Source organism: Miscanthus floridulus, chromosome 8, assembly GCF_019320115.1.
Source record: "Miscanthus floridulus cultivar M001 chromosome 8, ASM1932011v1, whole genome shotgun sequence".
Classification (NCBI taxonomy): domain Eukaryota; kingdom Viridiplantae; phylum Streptophyta; class Magnoliopsida; order Poales; family Poaceae; genus Miscanthus; species Miscanthus floridulus.
In genome coordinates, this window is record NC_089587.1 from 227,209,082 (window position 1) to 227,228,525 (window position 19,444).

Consider the following 19,444-nt stretch of genomic DNA (forward strand, 5'->3'; position numbering starts at 1 on the left):
AGATGGCTAAGCTAGCTGGGATCACTATATATAGCGTCTCGATCGAGACGATCCGGCTTTGATAGTGATCGAGACGCTCGCTGGCTCGATCAGTCGTCGTCCTCCGATCCGATCCGATCCGATCCGGCTGTGTATGTACACATGCCGAGACGTACGTCAGCCAGCGCCGATGCATCGCCATCGCTGCCGGCCGGCCGGCCTTAGACGATTATTGCCTTGCATCAAATCGCCCGAGCGCGCGATCGACGATGATAAACCCTAGCTAGCTTGGCAGCCAGCAAGCAAGCATGCATGCATGAACCAACATGCATTATTAATTATATATATATATATGATGAGTACTGTATATTGCATGTATGATGATTGTTGCCTATGAGATATATTATAATGCTAGCTGCTAAGCTAGTACTAGCTAGTTTGGCTCATCCATCTCATGTCCGTGCATGCCGACCCCTAGCTAGCTAGCCTGCTAGCTTCAAGTCTGTTTAGGAGCTAGCTAGCTAGCTACCTCGCTCGCTCGCTGCTGTAGTACTTTATTCTACTTTGCTGTTTCCTTCTTCCTTCCCGGCCACCGGCCGGCTGCTCTCATGTACAGGGCTTGTTTAGATGTCAAAAATTTTGGCAAAATGGCACTGTAGTAGTTTTCGTTGTTATTTGGCAATTAGTGTCTAATCATAGTTTAATTAGGCTTAAAAGATTCGTCTCATGGATTTCGTCTAAATTGTGTAATTAGTTTTATTTTTTATTTATATTTAATGCTTCATGCATGCGTCTAAAGATTCGATGTGACGGGGAATCTTGAAAAATTTTGCAAAATTTTTTGCAACTAAACTGGACCATAGTCCTCACTAGTACAAACCGTGCGCCATCGCGCGTGTGGGCAAATGCGTCTCTGTTAATCTTGCAATGGTTAATTTATGAGACAGTGTAGATACATATAAAAAATATATGCGTATACCTTGGAAAGCCAAAAAACAGTTATAACGTGGAATGGAGGGAGCAGTAGACATGTCACAAGCATATGATTCAAATATGAGTAGATTGCATGTATTATGTAAATCTGGTAGCCAATGCAATACATATTATAAGTGAGGAGTCTACAAACAGCTGCCAACAGCAACCTTTTAGTCCTTTATGCTGCTACTCAGCTGATTTACGGAGTAACGATCATTAAGCACTGTGATCATTAGCTAGGAAATAAGGCACCATGAGTATATATAGAGCATGATCAAGGGAAAATGTCAATAGCCAACATGAATTCAATCAAAGATTAGAATGCAGTTAATTTTTGAAGCAATGTGAACAAGGCTGACCATGTGTTTTTCCCATTGCTGATTTTTTATTTAAGAAATATGACACCATGCTGTAACAATCCACCATAATATGGAGTCATGGAATGATTTTGGCACAACCTATGAGTTTCTAGTTGATCGATGCGTGTACCTCAAGAGAATGTGATGCAAACTTACAGAGTAGCAGTTACACCACGTTCTGAAACTATTTTGGCTGAACAAACTGCAGTGATTCCCAAGCAGACAAGGTGACCAAATATAAGTTGCAAAAGAATTGCATTCTTTGTAATGGATGGTGCTTTATTATTACTTAAATCTTGATCATGTAAGAAGCAGCTGACAAAAAGGGTGGACAATTTACTTCTCAAAGCATGGTAATGCTTAATTATACGTGAGATTCCTTGTTTAAGCATGAAAAAAGAGGAAACACCTAGGGAGTCTACCTGAATGTAAATAGTTTGTTTCTCAGGACATCGAAGCCTGAAAATACAAGGAATTGCATATTATTTGTATTGATATATAGGGCTGTCCAATAGATCTCTTGGTGCAATAAGTGAGCGAACATTCAACAACAATCGTGGCCGCACGATTGAAGATCCAATGGTAATGGAGGCGACGTGGGTGGTGGTTCTGGCAGGAATCTCCACGGGCATTCTAGGGGAGAATATAGCTCCTCATAGTCCTGATGATAAGTACAATATTACAGTAAAGTAGATATGATGATGGAGGGTACGCGTACTGATCAGATCGAGCGAGATTATTCCTCCGATCCTAGCTAATTAGATATGCATATTTTAATTTTCAATTATACATGTGTACGCGTAGTCATGAATAATCAATATGCTGATAGATATTTTTTGTTCATTATTAGATATAAAATTTTGCTACTTTTAATTTAGGGGTGCGTGACTGAGAACTTTCTAATATTGAGCAAATCTTTTGCGCGTTTAATAAGAAAGAAAAAATAACTTTTCAATGTCGATATACAATATATATTAACCAAAAATCTAGTAGTAATAATAGTTAATATATTACTCCTATCCGGTTGTTGTGGATCGAGTTACTACTTTTTGCACACAGATAGATACTCTCCAATAATGCATGCATGCATGTGTCGAGTTACTATTGGTGGGAAGGACTAACCCTGGGCAAAAATAACAGAGAACCGATAACCGAACCGAAATAATCAGAACCGAAACCGAAAATTTCGGTTCCTAGTTCGGTTCCTAATATTGAAGAACCGAAATAACCGAAGAAAATTTGGTTCCTACTCTCGGTTAACCGAATTAACCGAAAGAACCGAATTACATGAATTATACTTCACTTACTTGTATTTTGTAGGATTATGTTTAGTTTATGTGTAATGTTTTATATTTGAACTGCTATATATTTGTGTTACTATATTGCTATTGTTTTCTTATATATTATTATTATTAAAAATGAATATAGTGTTGCATAAATTTGCCTTAGAACAAGTATATTTATTATTGTCTTGAGGTCTTCTGAAAAAATTCGGTTAGTTCGGTTAGAACCAGAACCGAACCGAAATAATCGAAAACCGAAATGCTCAGTTCCTAAATTTTTTTTGAACCGATCGGTTCCCGTTTTCTAGGAACCGAATTTCATCAATAACCGAGAGAACCGAATCGAAACCGAACCGAGAACCGAATGCCCACCCTGAGGAAGGACACGTGTGGGGGTGGGGGGGGGGGGGGGGGGGGGGCGTTGCGGTTGGGGACCGCGAGAAGTTGTAACTAATTTGTAATTCGGGAGTATACCATTTACATTTGCTTTAATTTGGCGGGAAAGGTGGGTGCAGGTCGTGGGAGGCGAGGAAGGGCTAAGGGATGTGCGCAGCGACCCAGTTCAAAATAGTCACCATGCAGTCTCCACGTAACCTTTTGCTTCCCGATCGAGCAGAACTACTACAAGTCTAGAAGTATCAAGTATATATACTCGATCCGTACTAGATAGAAAGCTCATTAATTATATTGCATGCACTATTGGTGTCATGCATGCATAAAGAAAGAAGGAAGCTAGCTTAGAAGAAAGCTCATTAAATGAGACTAGATTTAGCTGACTAAAAGCCTCTTTAGCACGGCTTATGCCGGCTTGGGCTTCATCTATTTTACGCAAATCGAGGTACTGTAGCGTGAAGCTGTTTTATAAACTGGGGTTAAAATGAACTAGAAGTCGGAAAAAGCTAGTTTTTCTGGCTTCACCGGTGAAGCCGTTTTGGATGAGCCGTGCCAAAAGGGGCTTAAATTTTATGAGGGGAAAATCAAACAGACCCGGTTTGTTTGATGCATGGTTCAGGCCAAGAGTCAGTTACCTGAGTGGAGAGAGTAGTCCACACGAGAAGAGACAGAAATTGTGCTGCCCATGAGCTCACACAACAGGCTTGGCTTTTAAGAACGGGTCATTTGGTTTTTTTGGGTGCCGGTTTGTATTGAGCAAATTATTGCTCGGGATTGTAACATTTTTTCTGAGCAATAAAGAAGTCTCTTTTTTCCTCAATCAAAGAAAAGAAAAGAAGGTGACCCCGCGGCCCGGTCCCCCGGCCCGGCCGGCACCACCACCGAACGTATGTACGCGGCCGCGGCCTATATATATATCCGACCCGACCGAGACTGCTGGCGTGCAGCTGGTTGAGCTTGAGCGAGGAGTTGAGTGGAGATCGAGCTAGAGCAGTTGACACACAACGTACTGATCAGCCGGCCAGCGTGCTACTAGCTAGGCTAGCTAGCTGCAACTCGATCGATCGGCTAGCTAGTAGCAAGCAAGCATGTCAGGTGGCGGCAGATCGTCGCTGGCGCTGGTGGCCTTCTTATCGGTGCTGATGCTTCACATGGCGGCGGGCATCTACGGCGCTGGTGGCAAGCGGCCGGTGCCGCCTGCCGCAAGGCCCTGGCCCCCGGCTCCGCATGCGGTGGTCGTATCACCGCAGAAGCTGGACGAGTGCCGCCGAGGACGAGGAGCGGCGGAGTGCTACACCAGCATCGGAAAAGCTCTGGCCGAAGCTGGGCGTCTTGTCCCCAAGGTGAAGCACCGGTTTGTCCTGCTGATCAAGACCGGAGAGTACAGAGAACAGGTGAACATCACCCGACGGAACGTCGTCCTGCTCGGCGAGGGCAGAGGAAACACTATCATCACGGGCAACCTCAGCAACCTAACGGGGACGGGGATGATGTACATGACGGCCACAGTGAGTAATTCCGTGCATGACGATCATCTCTCTCTCTCTCGATCATATATGTATTTTTCCTAGCTAAGCTAAGCTAGCTAGTAGCAGGTATCATGCAGGCATATGCATGCCATTCTGTTCTGTTCTAGTTGCTTAATTGGTCCGGCCGCGTCTTCCGATCGATCGAGCCCTGCTAGCTAGCTAGATCTGCTGTGACATGATCGATGATACTACATCATATGCATGCAATATACTAATACATACATACAATAAATACGTATATGCGACAGTATATATACCTTACATTATATATATAATAACAATCTGTCTCTGTCTTTCTGTATATATATATGCCCGCAGATGCTTTAGCCGACGGCTTCCTCGCTCAAAATCTTACAATCCGTAACGAGGCCGGGCCGAGGGGAAAGCAGGCGGTAGCGCTCAGATCAAATTCCAACCGGACCGTCGTATTTGGATGCAGCATAGAGGGATATGAAGATACACTCTACGCTGAGAACGGCGCTCAGGTGTACCTGGACACCGACATCTACGGGACCGTAGATTTCGTGTTCGGGAACGCGAGAGCAGTGTTCCAGCGCTGCCGCATCCGGGTGCGGGAGCCCCTCCCCGGCAAGCACAACGTAATCAGTGCGCAGGGGTGCAACAACAAGACGTACGAGGACTCCGGGTTCGTGTTTCACAGATGCATCGTGGAAGCGGACCCGAACCCGAGTCCGGATCCGGCCGGTGGCGGCGGCGCCCCCCACCCCCAGAACCTCACCGGCGTGGAAACATATCTGGGGCGACCGCACAGAAACTTTTCACATGTCGTCTTTATGCAGTCGGAGCTGGGAGCCGTCGTCCACGCCGACGGATGGGTGCCGTGGGACAAGAACCACGGCATCAAGGAGACGACCGAGAGCGTCAAGTACCTCGAATTCAACAACACGGGTCCCGGAGCCGACACGGCCAGACGCGTGAACTGGACTGGCGTCCAGGTCATCCACGACGCAGCCCAGGTGGCAAAGTATTGCATCGACAGCTTCATCGGGGGAAAGGAGTGGATTCCCGAGCAGATCCCGTACGACCACGAGGTCCCCGGCGGGGTCGTCGGGGTCGGGGTCTAGCCTGCCTGCAGCATCAGTCTCGATCGTCGTCGTCGATCGTCGTCCATCTCGATCGATCCCCACCCCCACCCCCGATCCATCACATCCCATCCATTGCCTTCACTGCCTGCCTGCTACTATCTTTCAGCTTGCCCTTCCAAGCTGAGTACGTAGTGAGAATAAATGATTCCTGCCTGCCTGCCTTTTGGCCTTGCCGGCTTGCCGCTGCTAGTAATCAGAAAATATGAGTCCGTACGCACGCCTACATATATAGATATATATATACCATGGTATTTGTACTGTTGTATATATGTGTGTAATGTAATACAGTATGTATGTTTGGTATTGTACTAGTATATGTTTGCATGCTGTCAACGACTGTATGAAATGTGTGGTATTGCTTAATTAATTGCACTGTAATGCATGTGAACCAACTCGGGAAATGGTATTTGTACTGTTGTATATATGTGTGTAATGCAATACAGTATGTATGTTTGGTATTGTACTAGTATATGATGTTTGCATGCTGTCAACGACTGTATGAAATGTGTGGTATTACTTAATTGCACTGTAATGCATGTGAGCCTATACTTGGCCATATGGCCCGAGGCCCGTTGGCCCGGGCCATGGCCCGATGTTTCGGCCCGGCCCAGGCACGGCACGGCCCGGTGGTTGGCGGGCCCGAGCTGTCCCGGTCCGACCCTTGGGCCGTGCCTGGGCCTCACTTTTGGCACGTCGTGCCGGCCCGGCCCAACACAACGGTCGGCACGAGGGGCCCGACCATGGCCCGTTTGGCAACCGGCCAATATAAAGCGCCCCTCTCCCCCCGGCTCTCTCCATCCTAAACCCTAATCCTCATTTCACTCCGTCGGCCGCCGCCTCGCTCGCTCGCCTAGCGCCAGAGCGGAGAAAGGGTGCGCTGCTGCCGCTCGCCTCCAACCATCACCGGGCGTCAACGAGCTTCTCTCGACTCGTTTGAGGTTGCTTCCTTGCCGGATCTACGACTACGGCCATCGAAGGCGCATCGACGACTCCTCTCGCTTGTATGCTCCACGCATCCTTCCTGCTTCCTCCATCTTCGTCTTCATCTCCGGTCACCGCTCGCCGGATCCGGTCCCGTTTTGGCCATCTATAGCCTCTTCTCTCCCCTCTGACCGTCTCTTCCCCATCTCGCTCCCTCCACCATCCTTCTCTTCGTCAGATCCATCCCCCAAAACCTAGTCTCTCCATCCTCTTCTCGTAGATCTGTGGATCTCGGTCTTCAATGGCAACTTCGGTGCTCCGGTTGAGCAGGTAAGCCACACTCCTAACCCTAACCCTAACCCTAACTTTGCGTAGCTTGTTCTAACTTCTATTGTTTTGCAGGCCGCAGGCTTCTTGCTCAGCTGCGGTAGCCGCCGTTGAGGGACCGAAGTGCCCGCAATGGCCGATGGCGACGATCCCACCTCCACCAATTATGAGTTGAGGATGATGGGGCTTCGAGGTGATGACGAAGACGACTTGGAGGACGGGCGCGCGGAGCTATTCGGCACTGCAGCCACTCCGATCGAGGTTGGCGCAGATGAGCCGCCGGCGGTGGCGCCGTAGTCTGAGCACGGCGCTGCTCCTGGAGTTGCTCCTGAGCATGGCGTTGCTCCTGGCGCTGCACCGTCCAGCTCTAGCGCCAGCAACAAACGCACCAGGTCTGAGGTATGGGAGGATTTTGAGGAGTTGTTTGAGCTCCGCAATGGATCTCAAGTTAGAGTCAATGCTAAGTGCAATTACTGCAAAAAAACTTTGACTGCTCGTTCTAGTGCTGGTACTGGTCATTTGATTAGGCATATCAAATCATGCAAATCAAGAAAGCTTGGCAGTAATGCCATGTCTCAGTCCCTGCTTAGGTTTAATCCTGATGGTTCTATCCATCACTGGGAATACAGCCCTGAGGTTGCTAGAACACAGTTGTGCAGGTTGATTGCTAGAGAGGATCTTCCTGTTTGTTTTGGTGAATCTGCTGCTTTTGAGGAGTACATTAAACTTGCTCATAACCCTAGGTTTGTTCCTATCTCTCGGCAAACCACCACCAGAGACTTTGTTAAGTACTTTAATGAACGTCGTAGCAAACTCCTTGAATCTTTGAAGTATGTTAGTTCTGTTGCTTTGACATCTGATATATGGTCTAGTAATGCTTTGACATCTAACATGTGACAGTAAAATTCCTTGAACAGTTTTATGATTCTACTGTTGTGTTGTCTAGTGTTTATTATCCAGCATCTCCACTAATTATGCATCATGTTCTTGAGATTGCTAGACATTTAAATGCTACTTATGAAAGAGACAGGGACCTGAAAAATGTTGTTGCCCCCATGAAAGAGAAGTTTGAGGACTACTGGTCTATAATTCCAAAGCTTTAATCTTGGATCCTAGAGCCAAGATAAGAGGATTCACCAATGTTCTCCAAATTATGTCTAACCTAATTGATGAGAACTATTCTGAATATTTAACCACTGTTAGGGCTAACCTATCTGATACTTTTGCTAAGTATGACAACAAGTTTGGTGCTGTGAGATTGCAAAGGGCCACAGTTCTAGGCCCTGCTTCAGGGAAGAGAAAGACTGCTTGGGGGAAAAATTTTGGTGGCACTCCAGGTGGTGGACTTGGTGCTGGTGCCAGCCTAGCTGGTGGACTTGGTACTGGTGCCAGTCTAGCTACTGCTGGACTTGGTGCTGGTGCTAGTCTACCTCCTAGACTTGGTGGTGGTGCATCTTCATCCACTAGGAGGCCATCAGCATGTGCTTTGCTACAGGCAGCACACTCTGGTGCTAACCTGAATGCTTCTGAGTTGGGTGCATACCTTGTGTCAGTGCAGAAAGTCACCAACTAGTAAATATTTGTAGTTTTGCTGTACGTTGTGATCGGAGATGGCCTAGCACTCAATGACACAGGATTTATACTGGTTCAGACAACGTGCCCTATGTCTAGTCGGGGTCGATCGATGACTTTATTCCTGAGCCCAGGTGCTCGAAGTCTGTAGTGGGGTTACAAACGAGAAGGAGAAGGGAGAGGGTATACAAGAGGTTCGGAAGGCTTCGACCAAAAGGGTTGCGGTCGGAACTCGGTGATACTGCGGTTGTAAGGGGTTGGTGTCGATCTAGTGAGTCTGAGCTTGAAGTCAATCTCTCCTCATCGGAGGGGGCGCATCCCCTTTTATAGATGAAGGGGATGGCTTTTTATAGGTGAGAGCGAGAGAGTACAGATATTTCTGAGCCTTGCTGCCTACGGTGATGAAAACTGGATAATGGTTGAAGCCCCTCGATACTGTCGATGTCGCTGTAGGATGTCAGATGTGTACAGAAGGTCGAGCTATCTTCTTTAGGAAGGATGATGCCGGTACTTGTAAAATACTTCTGGATGCCTAGTGGCATGTGAGGAGCTGTGCTATGTTCACCCGATATGGCAAATTCGGGAGCCCATACCGCAATCGATGTCCAGAGACACGTGGAGGGGGCTTACCATATGGGAGTTTCTAGCGGCCCCTATAATACTTTGTGTCAGGGTGGCTGCAAAGCACTGTTCCGTGCAGGGTATGGTCCCTGGTACAGTGGTTTTGACTTGTGAGCCATGCCTTGCCTTTCTTCGCATGCCTTCTGGTTCTTTCCGAGTGGGCGTCCTCGGTCGGATGGTCCCTAGTCGAAGAATAGCGATGAGCAGGGTTTTCTATAAACCCCGATAGGAGACACAGGGTCGAGGTTGGAGGCGGTCCTCGGGTTAGGCTTTCCGAGCAGAGGCCGTGTGAAGGCGGACGGGGTCTAAAGCTAGCGCTCCGATTGAAGAGGCCATTCGGAGTCGACATGAGCTTGAGGTGCTCCGGTCGGAAAGATGGGCCGATGGCGACCAGGGCCTGAAGCGAGTGCTCCAGTCTGTTGAGTTCAGACTCTTGGGCCGGTCCAGAAGAAGAAAAGGCCATTCTTCTGGGCCGAGCTTTGGCGTGGAAGTCAGTCTCCGATGGACCCTAGGTTTATGAACCCGACAGGAGCCCCCGAGCCTCCGGGCGATTCGGACAGAATCGTCTAGGGGATTTTTGTCTTGCCAGCGGGTGTGCACGAGCGCACCTGTGGGTGTAGCCCTCGAGCCCCAGGTGGTTTAGGCTAAACTGGTTGGGGGTGTTGTCTCAGCAGGCGTTTATGCATGTTTTTTAGTTTGAGATGGAATTTTGTTTAACCATGGCGTCGTTGTGTAGCCGAGGTGTTTTAAGCGCGGGGATTGGATTGAGACAGAACTTAACGATCCCAGCGTCAGTGCGTGTCGGGGATCAGATGAGGAAGTTTTTAGTTTTTGAAACAAGCCCTGGCGTCGGTGCGCGCCATGAACGGAAATAACTTAGTTTTGGATGCAATAGAGTTTGATCTTTGGCGTCGGTGCGCGCCGTGGGATCGGGTAAGGTGGAGTCGCGAGTAGACCCCGGCGTCGGTGCTCACCGTGGATCGAAAGAGTTAGTTTTAGTTAATGAAGCCGTCTGAAGCCATTACGCGAGTTTAGGAGTCGCGATCCCAGGAGCCGTAGCCGAATGTCACCGATCCCATCGACACGAGTTAAGGAGTCACGGTCCCAAGCCGTAGCCGGATGTCACCTATCCTGTTGACACGAGTTAAGGAGTCATGGTCCCAAGCCGTAGCCGAATGTCGCCTATCCCATCGATGCGAATTTAGAGTCGCGGTCCATGGCGTTTAAACCCCCAAGCCTTGTCGGGCCTTCGTGGGGGCTGTGAGTCATTTTTGCGCTACCCGATCCGGTTCCTCACAATCGGAGGGACTGAGTTTTGTCGCATGTCCCGATCGCTCGGGCTCGAAGACTAGCTCGGTGAGCTCACTAATGGGTGTGATCGAGTAGAATCCAGGTCCGTCGTTCGTGATGGGGTCAGCATAGCCCTCTAGTGGCATTCCACTACTCCTTTACCTGTAGCCCAACAGATGCCTAGGTCGTTCCATAGACCGACCCGGGTGGCCTAACGGCCTCCCCTCGATGGAGATTCTGTGGGCTTGGCAAGAGGTTCAGGATTGAACGAGAAGGTTGAGATGACCCAGTTTGCCAGACCAAGTGAAGGTCGCACGATGCTCATCTATGGTTTTCTCCCCTAGCTCTGTTTGGTTGCTCATGTCGAATGAGGCAAGCCACCGCTTTGTGGCACAACACGGAGCGTTTTGGTGTATTTCGCTGCACGTGCGATGTTTATTTCCCGAGACCCCGGGCGGTTCATGCCCTAACCGTCCGGGGGGTTCAGGCGTATGAGATGAATGCGCGTATGGATGTATGAATGATTTGTAATGAAATAGAGGGGCTTTGATGGTGTTTTACCTTGAAGACTGGAGCGACAGGGTTTGAAGAGCTCCAGTCGGAAACGCCTGTCCGAGACCTATGCTTGTTAATCGTGGGTTAGCACTCGTGTGAACAGTTTTGTATTTAATGAACACATGCTTACCTTGATGACCTGAGAGACGGGTTCAGAGAGCTTCAGTCAGAAATATCCGACTGGGACCCATGCTCGTCATTCGAGACAGAGTCGGCATGGCCCACATGGGGTGCCCCTTCGCTTCCTACCTGTATCTTAGGTGCTTATCCTGAGTGAATCGATCGACTCAGGAGGCCGGTTGATCTCTCCTAGGTGACTCGATCGACTCAGGGAGGTCTGGTGGTCTCTTCTGGCGGAGATTCCTCGCTCTTCCTTCCTTCTTCTTTCTCACCGAGAGTGCTTATACGCTGCAGCGATTTCTAGGTGAGAGGAAGAGTGAGCGAGGGGGAGGACTTACGGATCCTTTTGCAAATCCAGAGCATGATGTCGGATTGGAGGTGAATGTCGCCCCAGTCTTGGCCGAGCTGGATGCCGCGTCGTCGAGAAGTGAGCAGCTCGAGCCTTTGTCGGTTGCACCGTCGTCGGATGTCGCCGGGTCGGCCCAGTAGCATGTAAAAATATAATAGTAGTTAGTAAAATGTAGGAAGTTTTAAGTTTGTGGGGAAGCCCCCGTGTAAGACGTTTTGTGGTGTGTTTTAATGACTGCAATTGGTTTTTGTTCTTGTGATGGAGTCGCTCCGTTCGGGGAAGCTTGTTCCCTTTCGTTCCTTAGTTTTTCCTTAGCATAATTTTATTTTAAATTTATTTCTATCTCATACCTGCCCATTTGTTTCGTAGGTCACAACTTTGCGAGCCCAGGGCGTGACCCGCAAGGCTCGGCCGGTCGTAGCCATAGGAAAAGGCGGGGTGTGATTAGTCGGAATGTTCTAAAGCAAAGTTACGTAAGGTAAAACAAAGGAACGAACTACCCCCTCTTTAGGGTAGGAAGGAATTTTCCATACAGCAGTAAACAAAATAGAGAGGTAGTACTCAATATTTGTATATTTATGGAGCCCCCGAGCGACCCGGGTTGAAAGCGTTCGGGCGGGGGCGCTCTTATAGGAGCATGTGCTTTAATCGAAGGTGTTTAGACCGGTTTCTAAGGGAAAAAACGACGTAGTTGTTCAATGTTCCAAGTGTTGTTGAGAACATTGCCGTTGTTGTCCTCCAATCGGTAGGTGCTCGGTCAGATTACTTCGGTTACCATATAGGGTCCTTCCTAGGGTGGAGAGAGCTTGTGTTTTTCCTTTGTTGATTGGGTCCTTCGTAGCACGAGATCACCAACTTCGAGAATCCTTCCTCTGACCTTCCTTTCGTGGTACCTACGGAGGGTCTATTGATAGCAAGCGGAGCGGATGACAGTTGTCTCACGGGCCTCTTCGAGCAGGTCGACTGCGTCTTGTTGAGCTACCACGGCTCGGTCGCGGTCGAAAGCTTTTACTCTTGGTGCGTCGTGGTCGAGGTTGGAGGGCAACACAGCTTCTGCTCTATAGGCCAGGAAGAAAGATGTGAATCCCATGGATCGGTTTGGGGTCGTTCTTAGGCTCTAGAGGATCGTTGGGACCTCTGCAACCCACCTCCCGTCGTGTTTGTTGAGTCGGTCGAAGATGCTCGTTTTGAGTCCTTGGAGGACCATGTCGTTGGCGCGTTCGACCTGACCGTTAGTTCGTGGATGTCCGACCGAAGCCCAATCGATTCTAATGCCGTATCCATTGCTGAAGTCTTGGAACTTCTTCCCGGTGAAGTTAGTCCCGTGGTCAGTGATAATACAGTTAGGAACGTCGAATCGGTAGATGATGTCAAGAAAGAATTTGACCGCCTCTTTTGAGTGAAGATTGGTGATGGGCTTGGCCTCTATCCATTTGGTAAACTTGTTGACTGCTACGAGTAGGTGAGTAAAACCACCTGAACCTTTCTTAAGAGGTCCTACCATGTCGAGGCCCCAGACCACGAATGGCCAGGTGATTGGGATGGTTTAGAGCTCTTGTGTTGGCAAATGGGTTTGCCGAGCGTAGAACTGGCATCCTTCGCACCTGCGGACGACCTCCTCTGCATCTCGTAGGGTAGTGGGCCAGTAAAAACCTTGGCGAAAGGTTTTTCTGACCAGGGATCTTGGGGCCGCATGATGCCCGCAGATCCAGGAATGGACCTCGAGGAGGATCTATTTTCCTCGGCTGGCGAGGACGCACTTCATGAGCACTCCTGACGGACTCCATTTGTAGAGTTCGTTACCGAGCACGACGAAGGTCTTGGTGCATCGAGCGATTCATCAGGCTTTGGTTCTTTCAGGTGGGAGAACCTCCTCGAGGAGGTAGGCGAGTAGCGGTGCTTGCCAATCGGTTTGATCGAGTGCCAATACAGCGACGTCCGTGGGTAACGTCGTTATAGAGGTACTGGGGTCAGAGCCCCTGAGCACCAGCTGACTGTCGAGGTGTGTCTGGGTCAGACCTTCTAGGATGCGGGCGGATGGCTCGTGGGCATCATTGATGAAGACTCTGCTCAGGGATGGATCTCGCCTGGCGGCTAGTTTTGCGAGGAAATCGGCGGTGGCGTTGTCCCTTTGAGGGACGTGATGCAGTTCGATTCCCTAGAATTTGTCCTTGAGCTTATGCACCTCTTGGTAGTATGCTGTCATCAGGGGACTTTTTGTAGGAGGATTCCTTCATGACCTGATCAATGACTAGTTCCGAGTCGACACGGACGTAGAGTCACGTAGCGCCGAGCTCGATGGCGATGCATAGTCCATTGATAAGGGCCTCATATTCTACGGCGTTGTTTGAAGCCAAAAAATAGAGGCGGATGGCGTAGCAGAGCCTACTCCCATCTGGAGAGATCAGAACCACTCCAGCCCCCGAGTCAGGCACCATTACGGACCCGTCGAAGTACATTATCCAGTATTTGTGGGAGACGTCCTAGGCTAGTAGCTGGACCTCCATCCATTCAGCGACAAAGTCCACGAGAGCTTAAGACTTAATTGTGGTGCAAGGGGTATACCTGATGTCATGGCCCATGAGTTCAAGGGCCCACTTAGAGATTCATCCCGCGGCATCACGATTGCGGATGATGTCTTCGAGTGGGTATGAAGTGACGATTATGACTTCGTGGTCGGTGAAGTAGTGTAGGAGCTTCCTGGTGGCCATTAGCACGGCGTATAGGAGTTTATGCACCTAGGGGTACCAGACCTTGGGGTCGGTAAGTACTTCCTCGATGAAGTACATGGGTCGCTTTACCTTGAGCTAGCGTCCCGGTTCCTCCCTTTCAACGACCAGGGCAGCACTCACCACATGGTTACTTGCCACGACGTAAAGGAGGAGGGGTTCTCCCTGTTTGGGAGCGACGAGGATCGGGGTTGACGTCAGGGATATTTTGAGGCTTTCGAGAGCCTGCTAGGCTTCCTCGGTCTAGACGAAGGTGTCTGTCTTTTTGAGGAGCTTGTAAAGTGGCAGCCCCCATTCGTCGAGCCGGGAGATGAAGCGACTAAGGGCGGCCAGGCAACCAGTGAGCCTTTGTACGCCTTTCACTTTGCGTATGGGACCCATGTTGGAGATGGCTGTGATTTTTTTGGGGTTGGCTTCGATGCCGCGCTCGGATACGATGTATCCAAGCAGCTTTCCCCTTGGAACCCTGAAAACACATTTTTCAGGATTTAGCTTGATGCTGAACCTTCGGAGGTTTGCGAACGTTGCGGTCAAGTTTGCGATCAGGTCGCAAGCTTGAGCCGTTTTGACCACTATGTCATCAACTTAGACGGCGATTGTTGGTTTCAACCGTTTAGTCTGGTCAGGCTGATTAGGCGGGTCGATTTGGTCGGCGAAGCATCGCTGCATGCACCTTTGGTAGGTGGCGCCAGCGTTCTTCAGACCAAAAGGCATGGTTATGTAGCAGTACGAACCATACGGAGTGATGAATGAGGTTGCGAGCTGATCGGAGTCTTTCATCATGATCTGGTGATAGTCTGAGTAGGCATCCAGAAACGAGAGGATCTCGCAATCCGAAGTGGAGTCAATTATCTAGTCTATGCATGGTAAAGGAAAGTGGTCCTTCGGACACGCTTTATTAAGTCCGGTGTAATCGACGCACATTCTCCACTTCCTAGTCTTCTTTTTGACAAGGATGGGATTGGCGAGCTAGTCAGAGTGGAAAACCTCCCTAATGAATCTAGCCGCCAGGAGCTTGGCGATCTCTTCGCCTATGGCCCTGCGCCTTTCGTTGTCGAAACGACACAGGCGTTGCTTGGTGGGCCTTGAGCTCGGGATAAGGCGTAGCACGTGCTCGGTGACTTCGCGTGGTATCCCCAGCATATTAGAAGGCTGCCATGCGAAGACATCGTGATTGTCACGCAGGAAGTCGATGAGCTCGCATTCCTATTGGGCTGGGAGCTGGGTCCCGATTCGCACCGTCTTGGCTAGGTTGGTGGGGTCGATACCCACCGCCTTGGTTTCCTCGAGCGGGCGGAAGGCCATCGAGGAGGTTGGTTTGTTGCAGTCTGGGACTACAGGGGTTGACGACTCCTCGAGCTACAGGAGCTCGGACGAGTTGACGACCGTGGTGGTGAGCTCGTAGTGCTTGCGGTCACACTCGAAGGCGTGTGAAAAGGTGCTACTCACTATGATGATACCATTTGGTCCTGGCATCTTCAGCTTGAGGTAGATGTAGTTGGGGATCGCCATGAATCTTGCATAGCAAGGCCGCCCCAAAATGGCGTGGTAGGACCCTAGAAAGTCTACCACTTCGAAGGTGAGGACCTCCGAGCAGAAGTTGGCTCGACTGCCGAATGTGACAGGAAGATCGATCTGTCCGAGCGGGTATGCCTGCGCTCCTAGGATTACCCCATGGAAGGGGGAGCCCGCTGGGCGGAGCTCTGGTCGGAGGATGCACATGGCATCGAGGGTGTCAACGTACAGGATGTTGAGACTGTTGCCTCCGTCCATTAGCACCTTGGTGAGGCGCTTCTTGCAGACAATGGGGTCAATGGTGAGCGGGTAGCGTCCTGCTCTCGCGACATAGGAGGGATGGTCCCTCTAATCAAAGGTGACTGGGGATTCCGACCAGCTAAGAAAAGAGGGGACGGCCGTTTTGGCGGCGCACGCCTCCCTGTAGCGTACCTTGTGCTTGCGTTTGGACCAGATGGCATCGGATCCGCCAAAGATCATGATGCACTCCTCGGGTTCAGGGAAACCGTCCCTGTCCTTGCCTATCGCCCTGCCCCTCCTAACTACTGGCTCCTTGCCGTCCCCCTCCTTTGGCGCGCCGACCTGTCGGAGGAAATGTTTGAGGAGCTCGCACTCCTTATAGAGGTGTTTGATGGGAGGCTTGCTGGGGGTGTTGGACAAAGGTATGTTGTTCTAGGCTATCAGGGCTGGGACTCCGACTGACACTGTGTGCATCTTGGTTTGGCCCAAGTCGCGCATAGATAGGCGGTCGACATGGGGTGGCCGTCAAGTCAAGACGAGGTGCGGTCGCGGCTTCTTGTGCCACAATCGGTGGTTGTGGCAATGACAGGGTGTAGTGCCCCATCTGCTGTGTCCTTGTTCCTCGGACGGGGAGCGAGTTCACGAGTCGGCATCGTGATATGGAGCACTCCGCTTGTTGAACGGCGGCGGTCTCCAACAGTGCCCGGATGTTCTGGTGGATTGCTCGTCCACGAGGGTCATTCGACTCAGGTAGGTCACGCAGGAGCATTGCCGCGGTGGCAACGTTCTGGCTAGCCCGAGCAAACTATGGGGGGTTGGTCCCCCAAACCAGAGCGTTGTGCTAGGGCTGACAGGCGCGACCCTGATCGCCGCCCACCGGTCCATGCGCACAGGGCGCAGCGTGGTGCGCCGGGCGCGTTGGTGCAGTTGGCGGCTGATGCGGCCATTGTCGTCGTAGATCCTCCCCGTGCTCACGTGTGAGCTCGGGGGTCTCCGCATGAGGACCTGGTGGGGCATGGGTTCACAAGGACTCCATTACCCCTAGCGGCCGTTCTGGGGCGTCCGCCGCAGCGTACTCCTGAGACCGACTGTGGCTAGGCACCACGTCGCCGATGCTGGAGCCATCACTCCCAACATCGTCATCCATGATGTCGAGGAAACAGGTGAGAGCATAGCTCGCCATCCCCATAAACTCAAACGTGAGAGGATGCGGTGCCAGCACCTTTTGGAGTCCCCGGGCGTATGCGTCCGTGGAAGACGCAAGGCCATAGGGGAACCAACCGTATGGTGGCTGCGATGGGGACAACGGTAACCCACCGGGTATTTGGCAGAAGATAGAGTGTAGTAAGTAAATAACAGCATGTATATTACTCACAGCGGGGTTTGAGCGGAGAGTTTGCTCGGAATGAAGCACAGATGTCGCGCCATTGAAGTCGCACGTCCCGGAGTCGATGGAGGACATCCCTTCGATGGGTACCGGGTCATGAGCCTCCTCGCGGAGGTGAAGTACGCCGAGCCAGTTGGCGACAAAGTCTAGGCTCCTGAAGCGGAAGGCCTGGGACGGCTCGAAGATGGGTGGAACCCGCATCCTGGCAGGCGAGAGTGCAGGGAACTCCAGCGAGCCAAAGCGAATCGTATCGCCCGAGCCCACCATGGCGGGGGTGGCGGAAAAATGGGCCATCCGATGACCAAGAGTGTTGAACGTACAGCGTCTTCCCCACGGACGGCGCCAACTGTCGGTGCAGAAAGTGACCAACTAGTAAATATTTATAGTTTTATTGTACGTTGTGATCAGAGGTGGCCTAGCACTCAATAACATAGGATTTATACTAGTTTAGGCAACGTGCCCTACGTCCAGTCGGGGTCGATCGGCGACTTTATTCCTGAGCCTAGGTGCTCAAAGTCTGTAGTGGGGTTACAAATGAGAAGGAGAAAGGAGGGGGTATACAAGAGGTTCGGAAGGCTCCGACCGGAAGGGTTGCGGTCGGAACTCGGTGGTACTGCGGTTGTAAGGGGTTGGTGTCGATCTAGTGAGTCTGAGTTTGAAGAAGTCGGTCTCTCCTCATCGGAGGGGGCGCATCCCCTTTTATAGATGAAGGGGATGGCTTTTTACAGGTGAGAGGGAGAGAGTACAGATATTTCTAAGCCTTGCTGCCTACGGTGATGAAAACTAGATAATGGTGGAAGCCCCTCGATACTGTCGATGTCGATGTAGGATGTCAGATGTGTACGGAAGGTCGAGCTATCTTCTTTAGGAAGGATGACGCCGATACCTACAAAATACTTCTGGATGCCTAGTGGCATATGAGGAGCTGTGCTATGTTCACCCGGTATGGCAAATTCTGGAGCCCATACCGCAATCGATGTCCAGAGACGCGCGGAGGGGGCTTACCATATGGGAGTTTCTAGCGGCCCCTATAATACTTTGTGTCAGGGTGGCTGCAAAGCACTGTTCCGTATAGGGTATGGTTCCTAGTACAGTGGTTTTGACTTGTGAGTCATGCCTTGCCTTTCTTCGCACGCCTTCTGGTTCTTTTCGAGCGGGCGTCCCCGGTCGGATGGTCCCCAGTCAGAGAATAGCGATGAGTAGGGTTTTCTATGAACCTCGGTCGGAGACACGGGGTCGAGGTTGGAGGCGGTCCTCGGGTTAGGCTTTTCGAGCGGAGGCCGTGTGAAGGCGGCCGGGGTCTGAAGCTAGCGCTCCGATTGAAAGAGCCATTCGGAGTCGGCATGAGCTTGAGGTGCTCTGGTCGGAAAGATGGGCCGATGGCGACCAGGGCCTGAAGTGAGTGCTCCGGTCTGTTGAGTTTAGACTCTTGGGCCGGTCTAGAAGAAGAAAAGGTTGTTCTTCTAGGCCGAGCCTTGGCGTGGAAGCCGGTCCCTGAGGGACCCCGGGTTTATGAACCCGACACCTTGACAGTGACACTGTCAACCAATATGACGACGACTTCAATATCCTTAACTGGTGGCATGAGCACAAACTGTCATATCCTGTTCTTTCCATCTTAGCCAGAGATGTTTTGATTGTGCCTGTTTCTACTATATCTTCAGAATCTGCATTTAGTCTAACTGGCAGGATCATCGAGGAATGGCGACGGCGTCTAACTTCAGACATGGTGGAGATGCTGTCGTTGGTGAAGGACTAGGAGCAAGCAGATACAAAGACTCAAAATACCATGGAGAATGTGAAGCTAGTGGAGGCATTTGAGAACTTGTATCTTGATGATGAGAATGTGTAATGCTGTGGCATGTGGGCTTGTAGTCTTTTCCTTTCCTTTCTGGATGCCCGTAAGACTTAATGAACTTATGAACACTTATTAAAGCCGTGAGCTGTACTCTTTTTCTTTCTGGGGTTTTCTCACGAGGTGTGAGTTTTTACCCAGAAAGGTTTTTAATGAGGCAGTCATTGCACTAAGCAGCTAATATATCAGTTATTTATGTTTATATTCATGTTACTTGTGATCTGTAAAAGATGTTTACTTGTTGAAAGATAACCGAGAACTTGTTGAAAGATGTAACTGAGAACTTGTTGAAACCTGTTTACTTGTAATCTGTGAAAAATTCTGAGCTGAACATGTTTT

General features: G+C 50.3%; 1 protein-coding gene across 1 annotated transcript; it reads left to right on the top strand.

Annotated features, from left to right (window-relative positions):
* The first annotated feature begins 3,945 nt into the window (after positions 1-3,945).
* Positions 3,946-6,012, top strand: LOC136475246 (pectinesterase-like). The gene is made up of 2 exons (XM_066472802.1): positions 3,946-4,501; positions 4,837-6,012. Exons 1-2 carry the CDS (start codon positions 4,078-4,080, stop codon positions 5,601-5,603), a joined length of 1,191 nt encoding a protein of 396 aa, XP_066328899.1. The 5' UTR covers positions 3,946-4,077; the 3' UTR covers positions 5,604-6,012.
* The last annotated feature ends 13,432 nt before the right edge of the window (positions 6,013-19,444 follow it).

Bases quoted from the DNA above. Each gene is read 5' to 3' on its own strand.
- LOC136475246 (XM_066472802.1), top strand. From the start codon at position 4,078: ATGTCAGGTGGCGGCAGATCGTCGCTGGCGCTGGTGGCCTTCTTATCG. The intron at 4,502-4,836 runs GTAATTCCGTGC...ATATGCCCGCAG, and splicing joins GTACATGACGGCCACAGTGA to ATGCTTTAGCCGACGGCTTC.